Raw genomic sequence first — 21,409 nt, 5'->3', positions numbered from 1 at the left:
CTTGCCCAGTAAGCAGCTCCCTTTACTTTGTATACTGAACCATCAGCTGACAGCAGCAGAGGAGCTCTGCCAACCCGAGATGACCGAGGCGTTCTCTGCTCTGCCTGGGGAACATGTGCGATGAGGTGTGCTTGCATGCTCCTTTAGGAACTGGACACAGCCGGTATCCCCTAGGGTGGCAGCTGAACGGTACAAACGCGTCTTGACCTTGAATGCTCTCTCCAGGGCAGTCCGCTACCGGATAGAAAGAAACCTGGAGCAGCTATAGTCGGAATCCTTAGGCCAGGTTTGCAGACACCGTTTCCCCGGTGCCCTCCCCTCTTCCAGCACAGCCCCAGGAACGCGGCACACACTGGGAAAGGTGACTTTGAGGCATCACCCACACAATGTGACTTATAATAACGGCTGTCGTGCCAGTGGGGCGCTTGAGTCCAGCCGCCTCACCCTTGCCTGTGCCACTGCGTGTACCCGGCTAGCGTGCAGGCGCTCAAGGCCGGAACCGGGTAGGGCGCAAGCGCGCGAGGAACAGTGCGCAGGCGCGCGGGGGGTGGCGCGGGCGTGACGTCACTGCTCGCGACGCGGGAGTAGGAGCGGGGACCGGTGGGGCCTGGGTACCGGGAATCCCGGGGATAGAGGGCAGCCTGGTACCATGTTCGGCTCCAGCCGGGGCGGCGTGCGCGGCGGGCAGGACCAGTTCAGCTGGGAGGATGTGAAGACTGACAAACAGAGGGAGAACTACCTGGGTGAGCGGGGCACGAGGACTGGGGGCTCGCGGGCTACGGTGCGCCAGCCCGTGGGCCGTGCCGAGAACTCAGCGCTCCGTTCCCCGCAGGAAACTCGCTCATGGCCCCGGTGGGCCGCTGGCAGAAAGGCCGTGACCTCACCTGGTACGCCAAGGGCCGGGCGCACGGAGCGGGGCTGAGCCGGGAGCAGGAGCTGGCGGCAGTGAGGCAGGCGGAGCAGGAGGCGCTCATGGCAGCGCTGTGAGTGCGCCTCGGGGTTTGGGGGATGGGGGCGCGCCTCTGGGTGGGGGCGCGACGGGGAGGTCGGGGACCGGGGGTGGTGGGGGCGGGGGCCGAGGCGAGGCCCGCCGCTCCCTGAAGCTCGCGCGCGGCCCCCGCAGAGGCTACAAGAACGTAAGGAAGCAGCCCACGGGCCTGAGCAAGGAGGTGAGATGGATCCACCTGGAGGGCGGGAGCGGGTTGGGGCGGGGGCTGACCTCGCGCTGCGGCGAGCGCTTGCACTCCCTCCTCACCCCCCACAGGACTTTGTCGAGGTCTGTAAGCGGGAAGGAGGTGACCCTGAGAAGGGAGTAGACCGGCTCCTGGGCCTGGGGAGCTCCAGGTGCGGGGCCGGGGCCTGTCTTCCGGGGCTTCAGAAATCACGAGGGTGCAGTTCCTTGGGTCTTCGCACCGTCAGCCGCCCAGGTGGTAACCGGCACGAATTTTCAACCGGGCGCACCACCTCTAGGGAGGCGAGAGTTGCGGGGAGTTGGGGTGGGGGGGCAGTCCTCGCCACGGGGGTGGGCTCTCACTGTAGGGTGGTTTCACCCGCATCCCCGCAGTGGCTCTGCAGGGCGAGTGGCGCTGTCCCGGGAAGACAAAGAGGCCGCTAAACTGGGGCTTTCGGTGTTCACGGTAATCCCCCCAAACATTCTGGGATCCCATGGTGGGGGTGGAGGCAATCTGAGTGCCTCTTCCTGTTGAGGGCCACGGGGCAGGCCGTCTCCCGTTGGGGGAACCTTCCCCGCTTTCTGACTGGTTCTTCCCTGTTGGCATGGGCATGCCGGGGTATCCCGCACGCCCCCAGAGTGGCCTTTCTCTCCAGCACCACCGCGTGGAGAGCAGTCGGCCAGGGGTGGCTTCCCTAGCTTCTGCCAAGAGGAAGCCTCGTTCAGAGGAGGTGGAGCCCAGGTAAGGGCTGGCTAAGGGCCCCTCACTCCACCCTGGGGGCACAGAACTCAGTTCTCTCTGCATGTTGGCTACTTCCCTCAGTGAGTGAGGTTCCCAGCTTCAGCTCCCTTTTTCTTCTGGGGAGCTTCTCATGGTCGTGAGCCCTGGGGCGGTCCTACAAGTGCCCGCTGACCCTCAGCTGGGTCAGGGGCCCTGGAGGATGTTCAGATATGGGCCACTTGCACGGGGGTGTCTAGGGCTCACATGAGGGGACCACCACTTTGCCCCAAAGGTGCCAGGGGCATCCCAGTGGGAGGGCTGGAAGGGGCCATGAGATTGTCAGACAGGTATTGCCCTGTAGACCTTTCTGCTACAGTTGGGTGTGTCTGTGCTGCCCACCATGGTAGTCACTGGCCACACATGTTACTGAGTAGTTTCCCTTAGTGACTTGAAGTTGAAATGGCTACATGTGGTCAGTAGCTACTGCTGTGGCCCCACTTGTGCTAGGCCCTCAAAGCCCCAGTGGCTATCAGCACTGTGTATCCACCCCCCTTGCAGCCCTGAAAGCCACAAGAAAAGCAGGAAAGAGAAGAAAAAGAAGAAGAGGCACAAGAAAGAGAAGAAGAAGAAAGAAAAGGAGCATGGGAGGGGACCAGATTCCTCACTGCCTTCTGCTTCCACTCAGTAGGTGCAGCTGCCTAGGGGTGGAGGGAGGAGTGCGAGGCAGGCAGAGGACCTCAAAGCAGGTGTCCCCTGGTCTCCCTAGGCATGACTCTGACTCCTCGCCTTGCTGCAGGAGGAAGCGCCGGCACGACAGCGACTGAAGCCAAGGGATCTGGAGGGCTGGCCTGTGGGGGTCATCCCAGGCCCCCAGAGGGGGTTAGCTGTGGCCAAGTACGGCTACTTCCTCTTTTCTTTGTATTGACTCACTCTTTGTACTTAAATAAACTTATTTTAAGTGGAAAGCATCTCATACTAAAGGGAAAGTTGCTGTCACATGTCACAATAGAAAGTGATGTATGAAAATGTGGTCAATCTCTTGGGTCCCAGCAAGATCACCTGCAACCCCACTGGGAGGGGGCACTGTCCTTTTGGTGGTCAGCATCCTGGGGTCCCATGTGGCCCTGGCCCCTGCATCAACTTCAGGTGTACCAAGAACCCTAGGTCATGTGTGGCCTGCAGGGAGGGCAGTGGGACCAAAAGGTGCTCAGCTTCAAGTGGATGAGTATACTAAGAGGGGTGGCCTGCACTGGCCTGGGCACTTAGATCATTGGGAGGTGGACTTAAAACTTATGGCTGGAGCCACCCATCTCTCCCCAGGCCACCAAGTGATCTAACCGCTGTCCCATACCTACCCCTTTTGCATGCTGTAAAGGCACTGGCTCCTTCCACTTGGCTGGAAGGCGAAGATAGAACCATCCACAGAAAAAAATGAAAACTTAACCATTTTACAACCACACTGGAATAAAGACAAAACCCAGGCTTGATTCACTATTAATGAGTTTTCTTGTTTTGCCTCTGATACTGAAAGAATTGAGAACTGAAGGCAATTCTGTCTTCAGAGCACCGGCACTGGTTTTCAACCTGTCAGAGGAGATTGTTATCTAGGGCGGAGCAGTCTACCTCCTAGGGGCAGGACACCTGGACCTTGGCCTGCTAGTTGCCACCCAGTAGGGGGGTGTGGGGAGAGGGGTGCCAAGAAGGGCTCCAGGTCAGAGGGACAACCTCCCCCCAAAGTGGGAGGGGGTCCACAGCACAGGGACAATAAAGCACCCAGCGAGGTTGATCACTGGCAGTGACATGGAGCTTGGCCAAGGGGTATCACAAAGGGTGGATGTTAGGAAGGGGCGGAGGGCCCTCCTCCACACACCACCCCTGGCCCTGGCCTCTCGGGCATACCCCATGTGGTAACCCTGCTGAACTTCTCACGACCTGGCATTGCCAAGACTGGGCCCAGGGGGCTGAACTGCCAACAAGGAGACCAGTGAGGAAGGGGGTCACCGCAAGAGTGCTAGCACATACCCACTCTTTCCCATGGGAAAAGTGAAGATCTGATGCTGCTGGCCCAGGGAAGGAGTGGGCAGAGGGAGGGAATGAGGCATCAGGTCAGGGGTCGGCTGCCCTAAGTCACAAGTAAGTGGCTTGTCCCTGCCCACCTCCCAGGAGGCAGGCTGTCAGTCAGGGGCACCCAAACATGGGAGAGCCATGAAATAGTTAAGAGATTTTATTCTAATAGCTGTAATTACAGTGCTTGTTTGTCGAAATGAAAACTGAAAACAAGTATACAAAACAGTTGATTACTAATCGTGTATTGAAAGCAGTAAGAGGTTCCACGACACCAAATAAACCAGTTCTGAGGTTTTCCCCAAGATAAAGTTTAACAGCTCCAGCTTCTTCAGTGTTTATCAAAATACAAAAGAAAAAAGTAGAGGTTCTCATTTTCGATGGCAAATCTGACCCTTGCAGGCTGAGGGGGTGAAAGCACATGTAGACAGGGGCTCTGAGGGGCTGGGGCTCTAGGGTGACTGCCTGCGCTCCTGCTGGTGAGACCCCAGAGGGCCCGGGGCAGGCCAGCGAGAGCGTTCTGACCCAAGTGCCCGTGCTGACCCAAGAGAAGGCCGGGGTCTCTCCAGGGGGTCTGAGAGCGGGGGCAGCAGCCTCCAGCCCATCTCCTGGGCCGCTGTGTAAGCACAAACACAAGCACAAACGCTATGGGGTGTCGGGTGACCCGAGACAGAGCGAATCACGGGAACCCTATTGTGACCATGCAGAATGGATCATGGCTGGTTCTGCCCCGTTTCATGTTCCCAACGGGGAAAAGACCACTGGTGGACTGGGCTCAGGCCATTACTGCAGAACCTACACTAGGCACATTTCTCCCTTCTGTGTGTTCAAGTGTTCTCCTTATCTTGTATTTGTAACTATTTTAAAAAATGCACTGAGTTTGGGTTAAAAACCAACCACCAAAATGGATCTCAACACAGATCTAAAGCCCAGAGGAGGAGCATCGGGCTCATCTGAAACAGCGACTCCTGGATGACCCGTGTGCCTAAAATCCCTTCTCAGTACTAAACAGTGGGTTGATTTTCTTTACAATAAAAAAAGCTGAGTAATATTGCATAGGAGTACCAGAAACTGCCTCATTGGAAACAAAAACTATTTACATTAAATAAAAACCCAGTTGCAGGCTGCGTCTGCACATTTACAGCATGGTGAAGCACACTGTGACCAACCATGGAGACAGCTTCTGGCACTCACACCACAGGGGCACGTTTGCCACATGAGAGTAAAGCGAGGGTAGAAGGAGGGAGTGAGAGGGGAGGAGAGAGGAGCACAGCTCACTTCTGGTTCCGGAGCTGATTGGACAGCCAGTCCAGTCCCTCATAGAGCCCGTCCCCGCTGGTGGCACAGGTGGCCTGAATGTACCAGTTCCTGTGGCGCAGAGAGTGTAGGCCCAGCTTGTCCGTGATCTCGGCTGCATTCATGGCATTGGGGAGGTCCTGGTGGGGGAAAGCACAGTGGCCATGCGTCAAGGGGACCGCACGAACCCTCGGTCCACCCAAACTGTGACCCCTGTCCTCAGACCCCCAGCCCCAAGAGGCCAGCTGCCTGACATGAGCTCACCGCCAGCACACAGGGTAGCTCAGTCACGTGTACCTGTTTGTTAGCAAACACGAGCAGAACTGCGTCCCTGAGCTCATCTTCTGCCAGCATCCTCATGAGCTCCTCGCGGGCCTCGTTCACACGCTCTCTGTCATTGCTGTCAACCACAAAGATGAGACCTGCAAGGGAACGGCAGTCAGCAGTGCAGGCACTGAGAACATCCCTGACTTCCCCCACGGGCCACGGACCCCCTCCTGAAGGGTGTGATGAGTGGCCCCCACTCACCTTGTGTGTTCTGGAAGTAGTGGCGCCACAGAGGCCGGATCTTGTCCTGGCCGCCCACGTCCCACACGGTGAAGCTGATGTTCTTGTACTCCACAGTCTCCACGTTGAAGCCTGGAAGAGCAAGGCCCAGGGTGAGCCCCTCCACAGAGCACCTGCTGCCCCCTCAGCCTCCCAAGACCCAGTCTCCTCACCTATTGTGGGAATGGTGGTCACAATTTCACCCAGCTTCAGCTTGTACAGGATGGTGGTCTTTCCCGCAGCATCCAGGCCCACCATAAGAATGCGCATTTCTTTCTTGCCAAAAAGGCCCTTGAAGAGGTTCGCAAAGATATTCCCCATGCTGTAGACTGGTGGGAGCAACAATGGCCAGAGAAACCTGCAGAGACAAGGAGTCCCAGGTCTCTCTCTGTGTTGCCCAGGGCCAGCAGAACAGGAGCAACTCGGAGACCACCCACAGACAGAGACACACATCCTGCTCTCTCCTGAAAACTTCACAAGGCATAAGCTGACAAAATTCCTGCTCCCAAGCAAAAGAAAAAGAATCCTCCCTACCTGTCTCTTGAGCCCTCAAATCACCCTTAAAAGGAAGAATATGGGAATCTTAGGAACAGGGCTAATCGGAATTTGAAGCAGCCACTGCCGCTGTCTCAGAAAGTGACACCCAAGGCCACAGGGCGACTTACCTCTAAGTCCTTCAACCTGCCACTGTGGGGCACAATATCCAACACGTGTGAGGAGGTGTGGCTTTCAAATGAATGCTAGATCCTCCACAATCTAAAGTAGAACTTTTCATGGGACCAGAAATAACCACTCCAAGACTCCACCATGTCTCCCAACTGCCCCACGTTTCTGTGAAACACAGTCTAATGTTAAGACAACCAGTGCATGAGCAGCTGGGAGAGCCCATGGCAGAAACCAAAAGCCAACCTTTACTAACATGCTGAGCGCTTAGCTCCCTGCAGGCAGGACCTCGGGAATGGGAAAACCTGGGCCCTAGGCCAGCACACCACGGCATTCAGTCCAAGAATGAGGCCACAGCAGTGGCCCTGGGGAGTCTGTCAGGGGGGTACTTTCCTGTGAGCTGTGGTCAACACTGTGCCAGAGAGGAGGAGGTCCACGTGGTGCAGCAACATAATTGCATGAGAATGTGCATGCTTTGCCTGAGCTCCCCCCCAGGCTCCCCTCCCTCAGGAGAGCAGTAACACTGGGGCACCATGGAGCTGGCTGGGACTAAGTTTAGAGCCTGGCCCCAGACACCCAGATCTGCAGGAAGGGACAACTGACTATAGCTGTGGGGGAGTGGGGTTCATGGAAGAGAGGATCTCCTATTCTAAATGCTCCCAAATGACCAAAACTGCTCAGGCCTGGCTTCTCCATGCTTAGTACTTTGATTCTTCAACTTTTTTTTATTTCCAAAAAGGCCTTAGGGACAAACAGTCACTTTCTCAAATGCTGATTGCTTAGGAACCTGGACTTTTAGCACCTTGAGGTGAAGCCAAGCTGTGGAGGGCTGGGCAACCTTCAAATGGAAAAAACTTTGTTGACAGAAAACCAACTGAACCAAAAACAGCTTGTTCCAAGCAGGCGGGGAGCTGCTCATACCCAACCACTGGGAGGGTGTTGGTGGAAGGGGCCTTGCCCTGCACACCATGAGCTCCCCAGTCTTTAGACTTTGGACGGACACTGCTGGGGTCAGGGGCCAGTTCCATGGAGGACACAGATATGCACCCACCACAGGCATGCCCCACTGCACCCTGCATGGGGGGTGTGCCCCAGATCCCCACCACACCACGTCACCTCTGATGACAGGCTCTGGTGAAGTCGACAGGTCTCCACTGTAAGTTACTTTCTGCCTTAGTCATCAGAGAGCACTGGGTGACTACGCGCATCCAACCTCTACCCTCTGGCTTCAGCACTCCAACATCTCCCAGCGGAATTACTGCCATGAGGATTGTCAAATGGTGATTTTCTACTTAGTCATTCCTTCCAGTTCTTAGTTAGCATTCTACTGTAAGGAACCACCATTCCGTTCTCCGTGTATTGATAGGGTGTAAACTCGTGTATTCCCAGGTTACTCAGTGGGTCAGAACCAGCCACCCTATTGTGAATTAGATGCTCCAATAGTCCTAGGTGTGACCAGTGGACCCCTTTCCACAGGCTTCAGTGCACTTTTGACACTTTTAAATTATTTTTGGTTTTGAATACTATTTGTAAAATTAAAACTTAAAAAGATCTTTATTATGACATTTCCTTTTCTGCAGACAGCCAATTTTCCCAAATATAAAGGCTAAATTACGGAAGACAGAATGAAATGAACATATATATTCATCTCAGTTTACTCCTAAAATCACTAACAATAAATAAATAAAAGTGATGACTGACTCAAAAGGACAAAGAGAAAAGCTGGGGGGGTGGGGGTGGGAGAAGATAATTTTGGTGGGGTCTGACCATGACCAAGTGCTCACCCTCAGCCCTGCAGGAGTCAAGGGGCCTTTTTGGAGCAACAGAACCAAGGGCTCTCACTGCAATCCAGGCAGAGGAGGGCGTGGGCTTGCACTGTACTGGAAACAGAGGGATAGAGCAAAGTCAACAGGGAGGCACGCATGAGACTCGGAGGCCTCAAAGCAAGGACCTATGGATTCTTTAATTAAAAAAAAAAAAACAACAAACAAAAAAACCCACCAACAACAAACCATAGATTCTTGAATCTGGAGGCCCCAAAACAGCCATGCCCCTATCTCCTTTTAAAAAGCCCCCAATGGGAGCGAATGAAACAAACAAGTCATTTGGAGGGAAGCAAAACAGAAGACAGACTATTAAAAAAGAAAAACAATAAAAAACAAACAAAACTCCCAACCCACACATGGTTTTGGCATCAACATGGTGGAGACCTGGTGTCCACAAAACAAAGAACAGGGCATTAGGACACAGACATGGCAGACCTCACAGCCAAAGTGAAAAAACAAACAAACACACACGCCCATAATTAAAAAAAAGGGAAAACTAGGAGCAATTTAAAGGACCAACAGCTACCTTGGGTATGGCGATGACTTTTGAGATACAACACCAAAGACACAGCCCCATGAAAGAAAGAATTGATAAGCTGCACTTCATTAAAATGATAAACTTCTGGTTTATCGTTTGCGAAAGACAAAGCCAGATTGGGAGAAAATATCTGCAAGAGATACATCTGATAAAGGACTGTCATCCAAGATATACAAGGACCACTTAGAACTCAACAGTAAGAAAACAAATTTAAATTAAATTTAAAAATTAAGAAATGGGCCAAAGACCTTAATGAAAACCTCACCAAACGAGATTTACAGAAGACAAATAAGCAATGAAAAGATGCCCATCATGTCCGCAGGGAAATGCAAATTAAATCAGCTACCACAGCACACCTATTAGAAGGAATGACCAAAGGCCAAAATCCAGAACACCTGCTGGCAGGATGTGGTGCAATAGGAACTCTTCTTCACTGCTGGTGGGAATGCAAAATGGTGCGGCCATCTGGAAGGCAGTTTGGAGGTTTCTTACAAAACATACTCTTACCAGTATGTTTTCAGTAACCATGCTCCTTGGTATTTTACCCAAAGGAACTGAAAAGTAACATGCACACAGACACCTGCACACTGATGTTTAGAGAAGTTTTATCTATAACTGCCACAATTTGGAAGGAACCACAATGTCCTTCAGCAGGTGAACGGATAAACAAACTGGGGTACATCTAAACAACAGAATATCCTTCAGTGCTAAAAAGTAATGAGCTATCAGGCCATAAAAAGACACAGAGGCACCTAAATGTGCATTACTAAGTGAAAGAAGCCAATCTGAGAATACTACATACTGTATGATTCCAATTATGTGACATTCTGGAAAAGGCAAAAAATGGTGGGGACGGTAAAAAAAATCCTTTCAGTGGCTGTGAGGGGTTAGGAGAAAGGGAAGGATGAATAGGTAGAGCATAGATTTTTAGGGCAGTGAAACTATTCTATATGACACTGCAATGGTAGATACATGTCATTATCCATTTGTCCAAACCTACAAAATGCACAACACCAAGAACCGCAAGGTAAACTATGGGCCCTAGGTGATGGTGTGTCAATCTAGGTTCATCAATTGTGACAAATGCTCCATGCTAGTGGGGGATATGAACAGTGAGGAAGGCGCTGTATGTATAGGAAATCTCTGTGCCTTTCCCTGCATTAGGTGGTTAACCTAAAACTGCTCCCCCAAAAGAGAGACATAAACAGTGCTTTCAACCTGTTATTCTGCACCAGCCAAAGTATGGATTCAGAGAAAGGGCAGAACAAAGAGAAGGTCAGAAGTGCAAGGCCTCACACACGCCTTCTTGTGGCTGCTGCCACTGGCCAGGGGAGCCCCCCCAAAGTGACGGAAGGAGACACAGAGGCAGGCAGGCCTGAACAGCAGCCAGCACAGGTGGAGCAGGAGGAGGGCCATAGGAAAAGAGGAACATGTTACCTATGTGGTTTAAACATGGCGTTTGGCAATTCCAGGGGAAATGGAAAAAGCTAATGACAGGTACGCAGAAAAAAAACACGGATGAAAATGAAAAAAAGAAGTCATTTTAAGGTTTCCTGAGGAAAAACATAAGCCAGTCACTACTGGACTCAGCAGCAAGCAATATTTATTCAATCATGACACTCTGCCTGTTGCTGCTGGGTATCAAGAAGCCGAGGCCAGAACTTGGGGTGTCAAGGCCAACCCTCATCCTCCAAAGCTGACACACTGTGAAACAGTATCAGCATGCTCATTTAGAACAGAGAGGCATGAAAGGGACTGTCCCTGGGAGGCAGGATGAAGACTGCTGTTTATGCTTGTTTTAGGCATTAAAGTACAATGTTCATACAAACTGACACAAAAACCTTGGCACTAAGGTATGTAAAGGTTATCTGCATTCTCCTCAACCCCCACATGGGACTAATGTAACAGTCTAGGTAAACTGGGCACAGCAGCTGGCCCACAATCTGTATGTCAGCCTCAGAATGCAACTGGGCACAGCTGTGACCCTGAGCAGTCTGCCAACCTCCTCCTCCTCCTGTCATGCCCTTGTCAGTTCCCCCAGAGCCCAGAGTGTCTGCATTGGCCCAGCAGTCTGCTGAGTCCTGACTACCAATGTGGTCCTGGCCCTCCACACACGGTTTTTCAACTTACCTAGGTCCTGGATGCCCAAAGGGGAAGTGGGCCACATATCTGGTGGCCAAACCTGGATGGGGATGAGCACAACTTCTAGGGTTTAAGATGCTACCACACATAGCACTTGGTCTCTCCCACTCTACAAGCATCTATCCCACCCTGCATCTTGTCCAGGGACCCTGGCAGCTTCTGACCTAACACAGTATCTGTATCAGTAGAAAAGTTCAACAGTGACCACTGGAGTTGCTCTGGGGCCTCTCGGCACAGGTTCTAACTTGCAGGACACCCAGCCTAGGCCTGTTTCACCCTTTCCTCCACCAGGATCCCTCACGTTCAGGTCAAAACCTGTTTTTCAGGTTCATCATAATGATGGTATTTGTGAGCAGTGAAAACCCTGACTTTCTCAGAAGAGCCCTTCCTCGTGCCCGCCTGAGTGTGCACCTTTGCGCCTGCCCACCAGAAGATGCAATTGTAACAGCAGCATATCTTTCCCCCTGAAGACAGAAAGCTCTAAGCAGTGGCAGCCCCTTAAGAACAAGTTTTTTCCCTTTTCTGGTTAGGACCAAAAACAATGATAGGGTGGCATTTTCACATTACAGCAAAGAATGGGACACAACTAGCTGGTTACTTTCTTGAATGCAAGGATCTCCTAGGCCTAGGCCAACCACAGGCTTCCCTGGCAAAGCCGGTGAAGAGCTGTGAGTTTACACCCATTCCACTCCAATAAATGAATCCAGAGTAACTGGTTTAGCCACTGAAGAGGAATACATGTATCCATGACCTCTACCTGTGCCCGCTGCATCTCCTAACAAGCCTCAGAGGTTTCAGGATAAGCAAGGGACAGCCCTCCCCTACATTCAGAGCTGTGCAGCTTGCCTATGTGGAAGGAAAGTTGTTCATGTTTTCTGAAACTGTTAGAGCTGGTTTACTTAACAAAATCTTTTAAACAACGATATCAAGATGACCCAAACTGCTGGGAGTCACTAGGAAGAAGAAACCACCAACCTAGAGCAAGGCTTGGAAAATGTGCCCCAGGGAAGCAAAACAACCAAGGGCTTGGATTCCACTCTGTGCTTCAGACACGATGGGAGGCTACGGTCCCTCAGTAAATGAAGGGTCACATGGATAAATCCCCCACTCAAATGAACAGCTAGGTGACATCAGAACTGTTTTTTTCTTTTTGCCGTTTTTAAAGTCAAGACTTTTTTGTCCATTAACTTGAGACTCCAGCACATCATCTAAATGAAGTCTTAAGCCATTACTCTGCCTATTAATCCAACACTTCATTTCTGTAGCTCTGACATTTTCCTGAAATTGAGTTGAGCACTACATTTTGTCACTATTTTATAAAATTCAGTGTTAGGAGGAAACTGTACACATCAATACTAGTGATAGGCGGATACACCTCGCAGGCCTAACACAACTGTGATGAAGGTAAGAATCAACAACATGCTCAGAAGGAAGAATATGCAGCCTAAGACACTCAATGGATGTAATTAAGTTGACTGAACTTTCTTTTTCTTCTCTTCAGTTTTATTCAGATGTAACAGACACACACATGGCATTATTTTCAAGTGTACAACATAATGATTTGATATGTGTATATATAAATATTGAAATGATCACCACAAAAAAACCTAGTTAACACCTATCACCTAACAGAGTCACAAACCTTTTTTCCTTGTGATGAGAACTTTTAAGGATTACTGTCAGCAACCTTCCAATATACAACACAGAATGGTGAACTACCAGGACTTTACATTCCAGGACTTATTTACCTTATGACTGGCCACCTTCACCCATTTCACCAACCCCAACTCTAAACTTTCAATACAAAGAAAAAAAATAAACAAAAGAACATGCAAAAACATTCCAGAACTGTGTAATTCTGGTCTACATCTAGAAGTGAGTTTCAGTGAGACTGTTTTTTGCGTTTCAGAATAAAACTTCCAGAATGTTTTGCAGGAATCAATTAAGCACCAGACCCGGCCTTTAAGCAGCAGTCCCATACACACAGCCCTGAAGGAGGATGTCTGCCAGAAACCCAGAGGCCTCTATGCTAATCCTGGAGGGCTGGTCTTCAACCCAACAGCATTGCTCTGCAACTGGCCTCCCAAAGCTGAAGGAAGGGGCGTTTCTTGTTAGGTCTGATTCTTAGGAAGAGCAACCAGTGAAATGTAATTTAGATCACTCTTTGCCAGCTTAAGATTCAAGGTGAAATCCTTAAAATGACAACAAAAAATGAGTTTTATTTATGAATCTAGCTCTTGGTCTACACTAACATGAACACCCAAGAGCCACTGCCCATTGTCTAATGGAATGAGCACACCAACCACAAGGCAAACATGGAAACAGCATAACTGTAATCAATCCTACTTACCACTACAAAAACAAAAGCATTTAACTGATGAACATGTTTATTTGTTTTGTAACTGTCCCTTATTCAGTCTTAAAGTTTTATTTACTTTTTTTTTTAACATAACTGTCTTCAAAGCACATCACCAAACACGTATCATTCAGAAATCTACAGATGGGAGCAAATATCCAGATAGACTAGCCCAAATGAAAACAATAACCATGGTCGGTTGTAGGACCTCTGAACGCAAGTATCCCATGGCCTCCAATAGGAAGGAAACAAGGAGCTGATGATATACACAAGTTGAGACCTCACTCAGATGCTGTGTCAGGAGCATCGCTCACTGCTCTGCACATTTGTCCTGGTGGCAGAGGCTGGCTGCTCCCTGATTTGCTCCTTGATTTTCTTCTCCCTGATCTGTCCCTGGGCAAGAGGACTTCCTTCCAGAATAAACCTACATTCCTGGCCCCCTAAAGCTATGCAGGACCATCTGAGTATGCTAGCCCATGGGATGGGGAGACAGTGATGGAACGGCTTCCAGGTGCTACAGATCTTGTGGTGGGCACCTGGGCCCCCACTGTGGAGCAGCCAGCAGTCTGGACCCTAATGAGTACTTCTCTGGCAGTAGGGACACAGATACCCTCTGTCTGACTACAAATACAATTTAGTCTGAAGAAGCTGTTGCTGGAAAAAAATCAAAACACCAAAAACACAAATTTGCATCAACCTCACAACATACAATGTACAATAAGTTCAACTGAAAATGGAAGAAACTAAAGTAATTTATGACTAAAATGCAAAGCAGAATTGAAACCACAGGCAACTTGAAACCACGCAGACATCTTGAAAAGTGTCCTACCAACCACGGGGTCCTTACTAATTCTGCAAGTTAGTGGCCCTTTGGAAGTCAATTAGATTTGTACTTCAATCCAACCCAGTTGCAACCAGAGGATCACCGGTTTGGAACTTCTCAGCAAGTCGCTCGGCCCCATGTTCTGACCTCCACTGTGCTCCCAGTCCCCTCTCCACGCTGATTCTCCGTGCTGGGCCCTCCAAGCCCTTCACTCAATCTCTGAAGGCCACCCTCCACAAGGAAGGGTCCTCTCCTCTCTTTACTGTTCTCAGCGCACCCCTGACACATCATGGGGCTGACAGTCATCACATTCGCCTAAGGAGTAGCTGTGTAATGAGAACAGCTCTGGGCACACAAACACTCAACAACACTCTGTGAATCCAACCAACAGATGGTGAAACAGAAATGGAATGGTAACAGTGCTCACCCTTCCACCTCACCTCAATGACCAGTTCTTAGAGGCCTCTGGGTCCAGCAATGTCAAGGCTGATCCAGTTACACTGCAGCCCTCTCAATGCAGCCAGAAGCTTCAGCATGCAGACACACACACATTCACACCCCTCGGGCTGCTGAAGCCTCAGTCTCTGTGATCCCGACAGAAACGGCAGGCACGCCTGTCAAACAGCACAGGCCTGTGTTTCAGTTCTGGTAGGGAGAACAAGGACGAGAAGGCGATCCAGGGTTCTGATTTCTGCTGTGAAGTAAATCACATTAATTTGTTTCTGTAAAAATACCCCACGTCTTCAACTATGTGATCACCACGCAGAAGCCCCCGCAGTTTCTGTGCTGGGGCCTTTTCCAAGAGGTCACTCGCACCCACGGTGCAGGTACAGAGCGCTCTCTGGGAACCAGGGTGGGGCTCTGGAGGACCAGCGTTGCTGAGTCCCTCTCCACACCCTTGAAGAAAAAGGGAACTGTGACCAACCACGAGGTTGTCAGAGTGCCCAGTTCTTCTTCCTCAAAATTCTCAGAGTGGCAGGCAGCCTCCTGAGGCTTTCTCAGCACCGGGAACTTTCTGAGTGGTTAAACCAATCTGCAAAACTTGATTTTTGTTTTCAGGGAACTTTCATTTTAAAAATAAAATTTAAAAAATTTGACTTTTTCTGAGAGATGGGCTTCTGGAGAACACAAAAAGGAAAGTGCAGCAGTGGCCGAGAGCCTCTGTTAGATCCCCCTACCTTTAAAGCAAGCCCCCTGCCAGACCTGCCCCTCCTGTGACCCTCGTTAGGAGCACCTAGAGGTGCACCAGCTTGGAGCACTCGGGACTCCCTCTGCCTGACTCTCCAAGAAGCTGGCCTTGCCTGGCAGGCCCAGGGCCTTGTGGGAACTTCCCATGTTTGGCCCAAACAGCCACAGCAACCTCTCAATAGGCCTCTTCCTACCTCTGGTCACATTTCAAATCCAGGGCAGCCCTGGAGTAACAGAAACGTCATTTACACAACTGCTCATGCCATCCTCTGCTTAAAACCTCCCAGTGGTCACTGTCGCCCCCTCAGGTAACCAGCAGTCCCACCACACTGTCTCACACTTTCACTCCCTAGCTCTGCACCTCTCCAGCCATTCACCCCCAGGGGAACACAGCCTCCTATATGGGACCCCAGCTGGACCCTCCTCTCACCTCCAGACTTCTACTGCTCCTCAACATACGGATGTCCCTTGGGAATCCAATACTCAATATAAAGGACTCACCCTTCCCTACTCTAACCCTGAGCAACTTCCTTCCAGTTCTTCAGACCCAAACCCCGGAGACACCCACAATCCCTCTCTGTCCCTCTCCTCTCCAAAACTATCTGCTTCACTGGCAAGTCCCATTATCTCGCCCTTTGAAAGGTGCTTCCCCACCACTATCCCCCTCTGCCTGATCCCAGCCACCTCACCTCCCCTCTGTAGCTTCCACCCCACAAGGTATTATTGCCAGCAAGAGGGGCGTGTAAGGAAAAGTCAGATGAAGTCAGTGTCCTTAAAAAGATCAGAACTGGCACGCCATGGCATTTCACAGCACCACCTCTACCATCCAGAAAGGAAGCTAGCAAGCAATACAACCAACATACACACCAGACTGCACAAAACCCCCTGTTGCCCCAACTAAAATGTAATAGGGAAATGAAAGACGGTGACATATAACAAAATGTGGGCTTCAGTACTAGTCACGATCACACTGTAAGTTCAAGGGAGGCAGTCAGACTACCACCTAATGAAGACTGCCACAAATGCACACTACTAGAGCATGTACTGGCATCTCACGACACTCAGGGCCTGTTATGTCCATGAGGCAGTTTTTTTGGTTTGTTTGTTCTTTTTCCTGGAAACAGAGAACAACTCTTGGTAAGATTCTGCAGAAAAACAAAATAATCACCCTTGATTTACACAATAGATTCACTCCTGGAAGATTCAGAATATCTACTAAAACCATGAAAAAAAAAGGTGACTCTGTACATAAGCATAATTAGGTTTAAGATATAAACAGATTTTTTACCTACACGAAAGTCATGCAGACAAAATGTATTTTTGCTGCTAAATGTACTAAATACCAGCATTGCCTCCCCTCTTTGACAGAGCCTCAAATCCTCCCACAAATTCCCAAAATACCTTTTCTCTGGGGCAACCCCTCCAAAGACCACTGGCACACACCGGCACACTTCTTTCCCCTCCTCTGCTCCTGGCAGGTCTCCAAAACCATGATATACACTCCCACCTCAGGGCTTCTGCCTTTACTGTTCCCCAACCTGGGAGAAGCTTCCTATTTCCCCCAAAGACTCACAAGGCCCCCAATCGTTCACACCTCTGCCCAGATGGCACCCTCTCCCCCATCCTCCTGATAGGTCTCACTAGCCACACTCAGTGCCCATTCGTGTTTCTATATCTTGCTGGCCTGCCTTTCCATCCCACTTACTGCCATGGCCCTGCATCTCCACCCAGCCTCATACTCTGCCAGTAGCATCTCCTCTACCCAGAACTCATCCACCTTCCTCCATCCATCTCCCTATCTTCCTCTGCTGGCCAACCTTCTGGGGACCCAAGGAATTCACCATCAGGGAGAGAAAAGAATCATAAAAGAACATTTATCAAGGCCCTTAGGGATCAAAAAGTAAAAAGATTAATCATACACATCTACAAATATGCTTTCCCTAAAAATAAGTCTGTCAGGAAAAAAACCTATAAATCAACAACGAATTTCATACTGATTTAAAAGTAAACACGAATGTGGTGAAATCTAAACATTCCTTTGACATTCTAGTGAGGAGGAAATCAGGGCTGCAGAGATACAGTTAAGTACTCAGGACAAACATGTGCATCTCAGCCATGTCCAATACACCAGGAGGGGTGTGTACACAACCTGCTTCCTAAACCTGCCCTCAGGTCCCTGTAACTACTAAGAATACATTTTCAGTGATCTCCCCAGGAATTTGCAACATCTCATATCACTTTGATAGAAGAGAAATGCTAAAAGCTGTAATTATTTTAAGCAAAGTTACATCACCAAAACTGACAAATGATATATAGTATTTTAAATACAAATTAATGGATTCAATCAGTTAATTAGGAACTGCATGCTCATCTATAGATGACAGGAAACGTCACAGGAAAATGCACTGTTAAAACAGCAGTTTTTAAAGACACTTTTTAATCTGAATCTGTAATCAAAATGCTGACACAGCTAGCTTTGCCTTCACTCCTACTCTTCACAAATGAGTCTAGACAGAATCTTGAAATTGTTTTCTTGTCCATTGCTTCTAAGTCAAAACTGACAGGATACTCAAAAACTTCATGCTAAAAGTTTTCAGGATCTCAGAAACCTAGAACCAGTAAGCTTCCTGTTTAGCTCCCACACTGCCACTGCAGAAATAATTTGATGTACAACACAAATAGAAAGATGTTAGCTATTTTCCATATGACTTGCCCTTTGGGAAACAAACTCTTCTAGCTTGCTAGTGTTCCTTTGAGGAGCAAAACTTACTAAATCCTAATTAAATATTAATTTATGTTTCTAAAATATACTATACATTTCTAACGTCTGACAATTCATATATCATAACTGGGGTTTCCATTAATTTATGCTGCATACAAATAGTCACCCCTGTGGTCTCAGGTGTATAAATGTTTGCCTCCTGAACAGTCACCCCCACTGCTATGTGTATAAAATCTGCCTGCCTTGTATGGTTTTTTCTTTCTCTTGAGTCAGTAAGAAGCCCCACTCTTCCTTTTCTATTTGTTGATGACAGACTGCCAAGCTCTTGCTTCCAATGTATTCAAAAACCAGGAAACACGGCTTTGTTAGGAATATGGAGGTTAGTCCCTTCAAAAGGTAGCTTCATCATTCCTCCCCACTCATGTAAGGAAGCTGGGGTGGTAGGACTGAGTAAGGGCCTAAAAGACTCTCTTAGGAGTAAGGAGCTTTGATGTTTTTGTGTTAAATTTTGCCACATTTTAATTCTGATCCATCTAAGAATGTTGAACTACCTTCCAGAATAGTGATACCATTGGATAGCTGTAACAGATGTGGCACAACTATATTTTAAAGAATTTATAACAATCACGAGAGGATAAGAACCTAAGGATAAAGCACCACCCATCTCACACTTACACTCTGAAATCATCCCCCTCAACACACACTCCCCCCACCAAGCTGTCCTTTACTTGCCTTTACTTAGAAGGGTTACATATAACCCACTATTAGGTCAGAAACATTTCCAAACACCACTTCACATGGTGCCGGGAAGATATCTCTAACACCATCCACACCAATGAGGAGAAAATAGATGACAAGAGGTAAGTTCTTGTCTAATTTTAAGATCCCAACTAAACGGAATTTTTCATGTTTCTTTCCCAACCAACTCTGACAGATGTGCATTTTATTTCATTATCCTAATTCTACAAAGGTTGGAAGGTCAAAGGGGAGAACATCTATGGGACAATATGCACAGAGATGGTCCTAAATGGTACAGCAAGCCCAGGCCATCCAGGGTCTGAACATTAGGTCAGTAAGTGACCACAACCCCCAGGAAGGCTACAGAAATGCCTGGTCTGTCTGACCTGTGATCAAGAACAGATTTAAATTGATATATGAAGGCGATATTCAATTTGAAGAATACAAAGAAAACGGATTCAACTCTCTCAAAAATAATACATTTAGGAACTTGCACAAGTTTTCCCCCTTCGTTAGGTTTATTCCTATGGCCTTTTGACTCTGAGGATCACCTCAGTGGCTGATGGTCTGCACCAAACTTTACTAAAGTAAACAGAAAAATAGACATACCTTCCTGTAGTTTCAAGCCTGTCTGGTCTTTGACAGAGGTGGCTTAACAGGTCTGAGTGTCCTCTTCACATTGCGCAAGAGGCAAAGCAAATAGCTAGACCACATGATTTAAAAACCAGAACTGTGAGGAGCGCAGAACCAGCTTTTGCTTTCTACTAACTTTCTTACAATGATGAGTGGATAGCATGTGAGTCAGCTACTACCCAAACCAACTATTTTAAATCTTTTTGAAGTAGCAATTTTGAATACTGCCCTCACAAGAAATAGCAGATTTCTAACGTCCAAGTGATACGGATTTATTTTCAGCAGGACATTCCTGTTGAACAGGGACACTACGTTCTACCCATTAAGCAGAGAAAACCTTTACGGGAAGGAGACAGCACACTCTAACGAAGTGGCTAGATTTGTGATGAACGCATATACACTCAATTCCTCTTAATTTTGGACCCAACTAGCAACACCATGTATTCAAAGTTCTTAGTTTGGGCCACTCCTGATGGTTGATGAAAACTCTAACGACAACACACACAGCATGCACCGTGGCATTTCAAACTCCTTCAGACACACGCAGGCTGCCAGAAACACAGGATCAACCATGCAAACAGCTGGCAGAAAAAAATGCTGACCACTAGTTCTGAAACAAGAACTAGAGCTGACCACTCCACCACCAGTAGTGGCATCAACTACACAGCCAACAATGACTTCCGGGACTACTCCCAAAGCGTCCGAATTCCCTCTGTCTCCTGTCAATGACTTCTTGTGCAATTTTGCTCCATTCATTTAAAATAGCAACTTGGTGTTTTGAGGAGCTCAAAAATGCTCAGTTAATTAACAAATATTTTAAGTACTTTGTAACTCATTGCCAAGTCTTACTACAAAGCTACCATTTTACCTCCCATAACCACTTGGATCGGGCAACAAGACAAGCTTTAGGGCACTCTGCTTGGGAGGCTGCCTCAGCCCCAGATAGGTCGTTCCACAGCTAAGTTAACGATTTACCAGCTCGGAAGAGTGTTCTTATCCACGCCAAAGGCATCCAGGAAACAATCCCGGGGTTGCAGCAAGCTTGGATAAAGGGGCCCTACAAAGCCGACGGCGCGTCCCGCGGGTAGTGGGAGCTTCCTGGGACCACAGGCGCTCCCACTCAGACCCCAGGACCACAGCTCCCACCCAGGAACCCGGGCCCCGCCCCGCCTCGCAAGCTCCGTTCTCGGAGCAAACAGGAATTGGGCTCAAACCCTGGGCATCGTGTGACCTTGGCCGTGTCCCGGGCCGCGGGCCTCAGTTTCCTAGTCCTCGCGACCCCGAGGCAGGAGGCCTCGCAGGCGGAGCAGGAAGCTGGGCTTCCTGGAGAGCCCGCGATGCGGCCCGGACTTCCGGGCGCCTGTCCCAGCGGTTCTAGGGGTACTGGCGGCGCGACTGACCCCCGCCCTGGCCTCGACTCGGCCCCTGACCCGGCTCGGCCCCGACTCAACCCCCGTCCCAGCCTCGACCCCTGGCCCAGCCCTCCGCACCACCCCGCCTCGCCTCCGTCCCCAGCCCGGCCTCAATCCCCGACCGGGTCCAGTCTCACCTCAACCCCGGGCCTCTATTCGACCCTAGTCCCCTCCCGGCCTAGATTACCAGCCTCGACTCCGCCTCACCTCGGCCTCCCGCCTCGACCCGCGGTCACCCGCCTCGACCCCCCGGCCCGGCCTCATCTCGGCTCTCGCCAGGCCCAGCCTCACCTTGGCCCCCGTCTCTGCCCTCTCCGCCCCAGCAGAACCTCACGCCGGGCCTCACCTCGGCCCCCGCCCCCGCCTCCGCCTCGGCCCCGGCCCAGCCTCACCCTCGGCGGCCTCGGCGATGCTGCTGCTCGGAGGCAGGCGTTGGTTTCGCTCCCACAAGATGGCGGCTCTGACGGCGGCCACGTCAGTGCCTGCTGCCGCGGGGGACGCTGGGGAACAAGGCGGTCCCACTCGTGGTCCCGCCCACTCCCCATTGCGGCGCGCACGCGCAGACTCCGG

At 49.9% G+C, this 21,409-nt stretch overlaps 2 protein-coding genes across 6 annotated transcripts; one reads left to right on the top strand and one right to left on the bottom strand.

Annotated features, from left to right (window-relative positions):
• Positions 1–538: 538 nt before the first annotated feature.
• C3H1orf35 (chromosome 3 C1orf35 homolog) lies at positions 539–2,857 on the top strand. Of its 3 annotated transcripts, none has more exons than XM_031449486.2 (8): positions 542–743; positions 833–983; positions 1,124–1,169; positions 1,265–1,344; positions 1,565–1,637; positions 1,828–1,913; positions 2,451–2,576; positions 2,689–2,857. In XM_031449486.2, the coding sequence occupies exons 1-8, from the start codon at positions 650–652 to the stop codon at positions 2,714–2,716; spliced, it is 684 nt and encodes a 227-aa protein (XP_031305346.1). In that variant the 5' UTR covers positions 542–649; the 3' UTR covers positions 2,717–2,857. The 3 variants fall into 3 exon arrangements, with proteins under 3 accessions (XP_031305347.1, XP_031305346.1, XP_031305345.1); XM_031449485.2 differs by having other exon boundaries at positions 544–743; positions 2,659–2,857; XM_031449487.2 differs by lacking the exon at positions 2,689–2,857 and having other exon boundaries at positions 539–743; positions 1,265–1,427.
• Positions 2,858–4,101: 1,244 nt separating this feature from the next.
• On the bottom strand, positions 4,102–21,345 carry ARF1 (ADP ribosylation factor 1). Of its 3 annotated transcripts, XM_031449481.2 has the most exons (6): positions 21,232–21,316; positions 8,246–8,341; positions 5,972–6,156; positions 5,781–5,891; positions 5,550–5,674; positions 4,102–5,392 (listed from the first exon to the last, which is right to left on the bottom strand). In XM_031449481.2, the coding sequence occupies exons 3-6, from the start codon at positions 6,117–6,119 to the stop codon at positions 5,231–5,233; spliced, it is 546 nt and encodes a 181-aa protein (XP_031305341.1). In that variant the 5' UTR covers positions 6,120–6,156; positions 8,246–8,341; positions 21,232–21,316; the 3' UTR covers positions 4,102–5,230. The 3 variants fall into 3 exon arrangements, with proteins under 3 accessions (XP_031305341.1, XP_031305340.1, XP_031305342.1); XM_031449480.2 differs by lacking the exon at positions 8,246–8,341 and having other exon boundaries at positions 21,232–21,345; XM_031449482.2 differs by lacking the exons at positions 8,246–8,341; positions 21,232–21,316 and adding an exon at positions 21,186–21,209.
• Between the last annotated feature and the right edge of the window lie 64 nt (positions 21,346–21,409).

This window comes from Camelus dromedarius, chromosome 3 (genome assembly GCF_036321535.1).
Source record: "Camelus dromedarius isolate mCamDro1 chromosome 3, mCamDro1.pat, whole genome shotgun sequence".
Taxonomy (NCBI): Eukaryota; Metazoa; Chordata; class Mammalia; order Artiodactyla; family Camelidae; genus Camelus; species Camelus dromedarius.
Note: the sequence above shows the minus strand (reverse complement) of the source record. Positions and strands in the feature narration are given on the sequence as shown.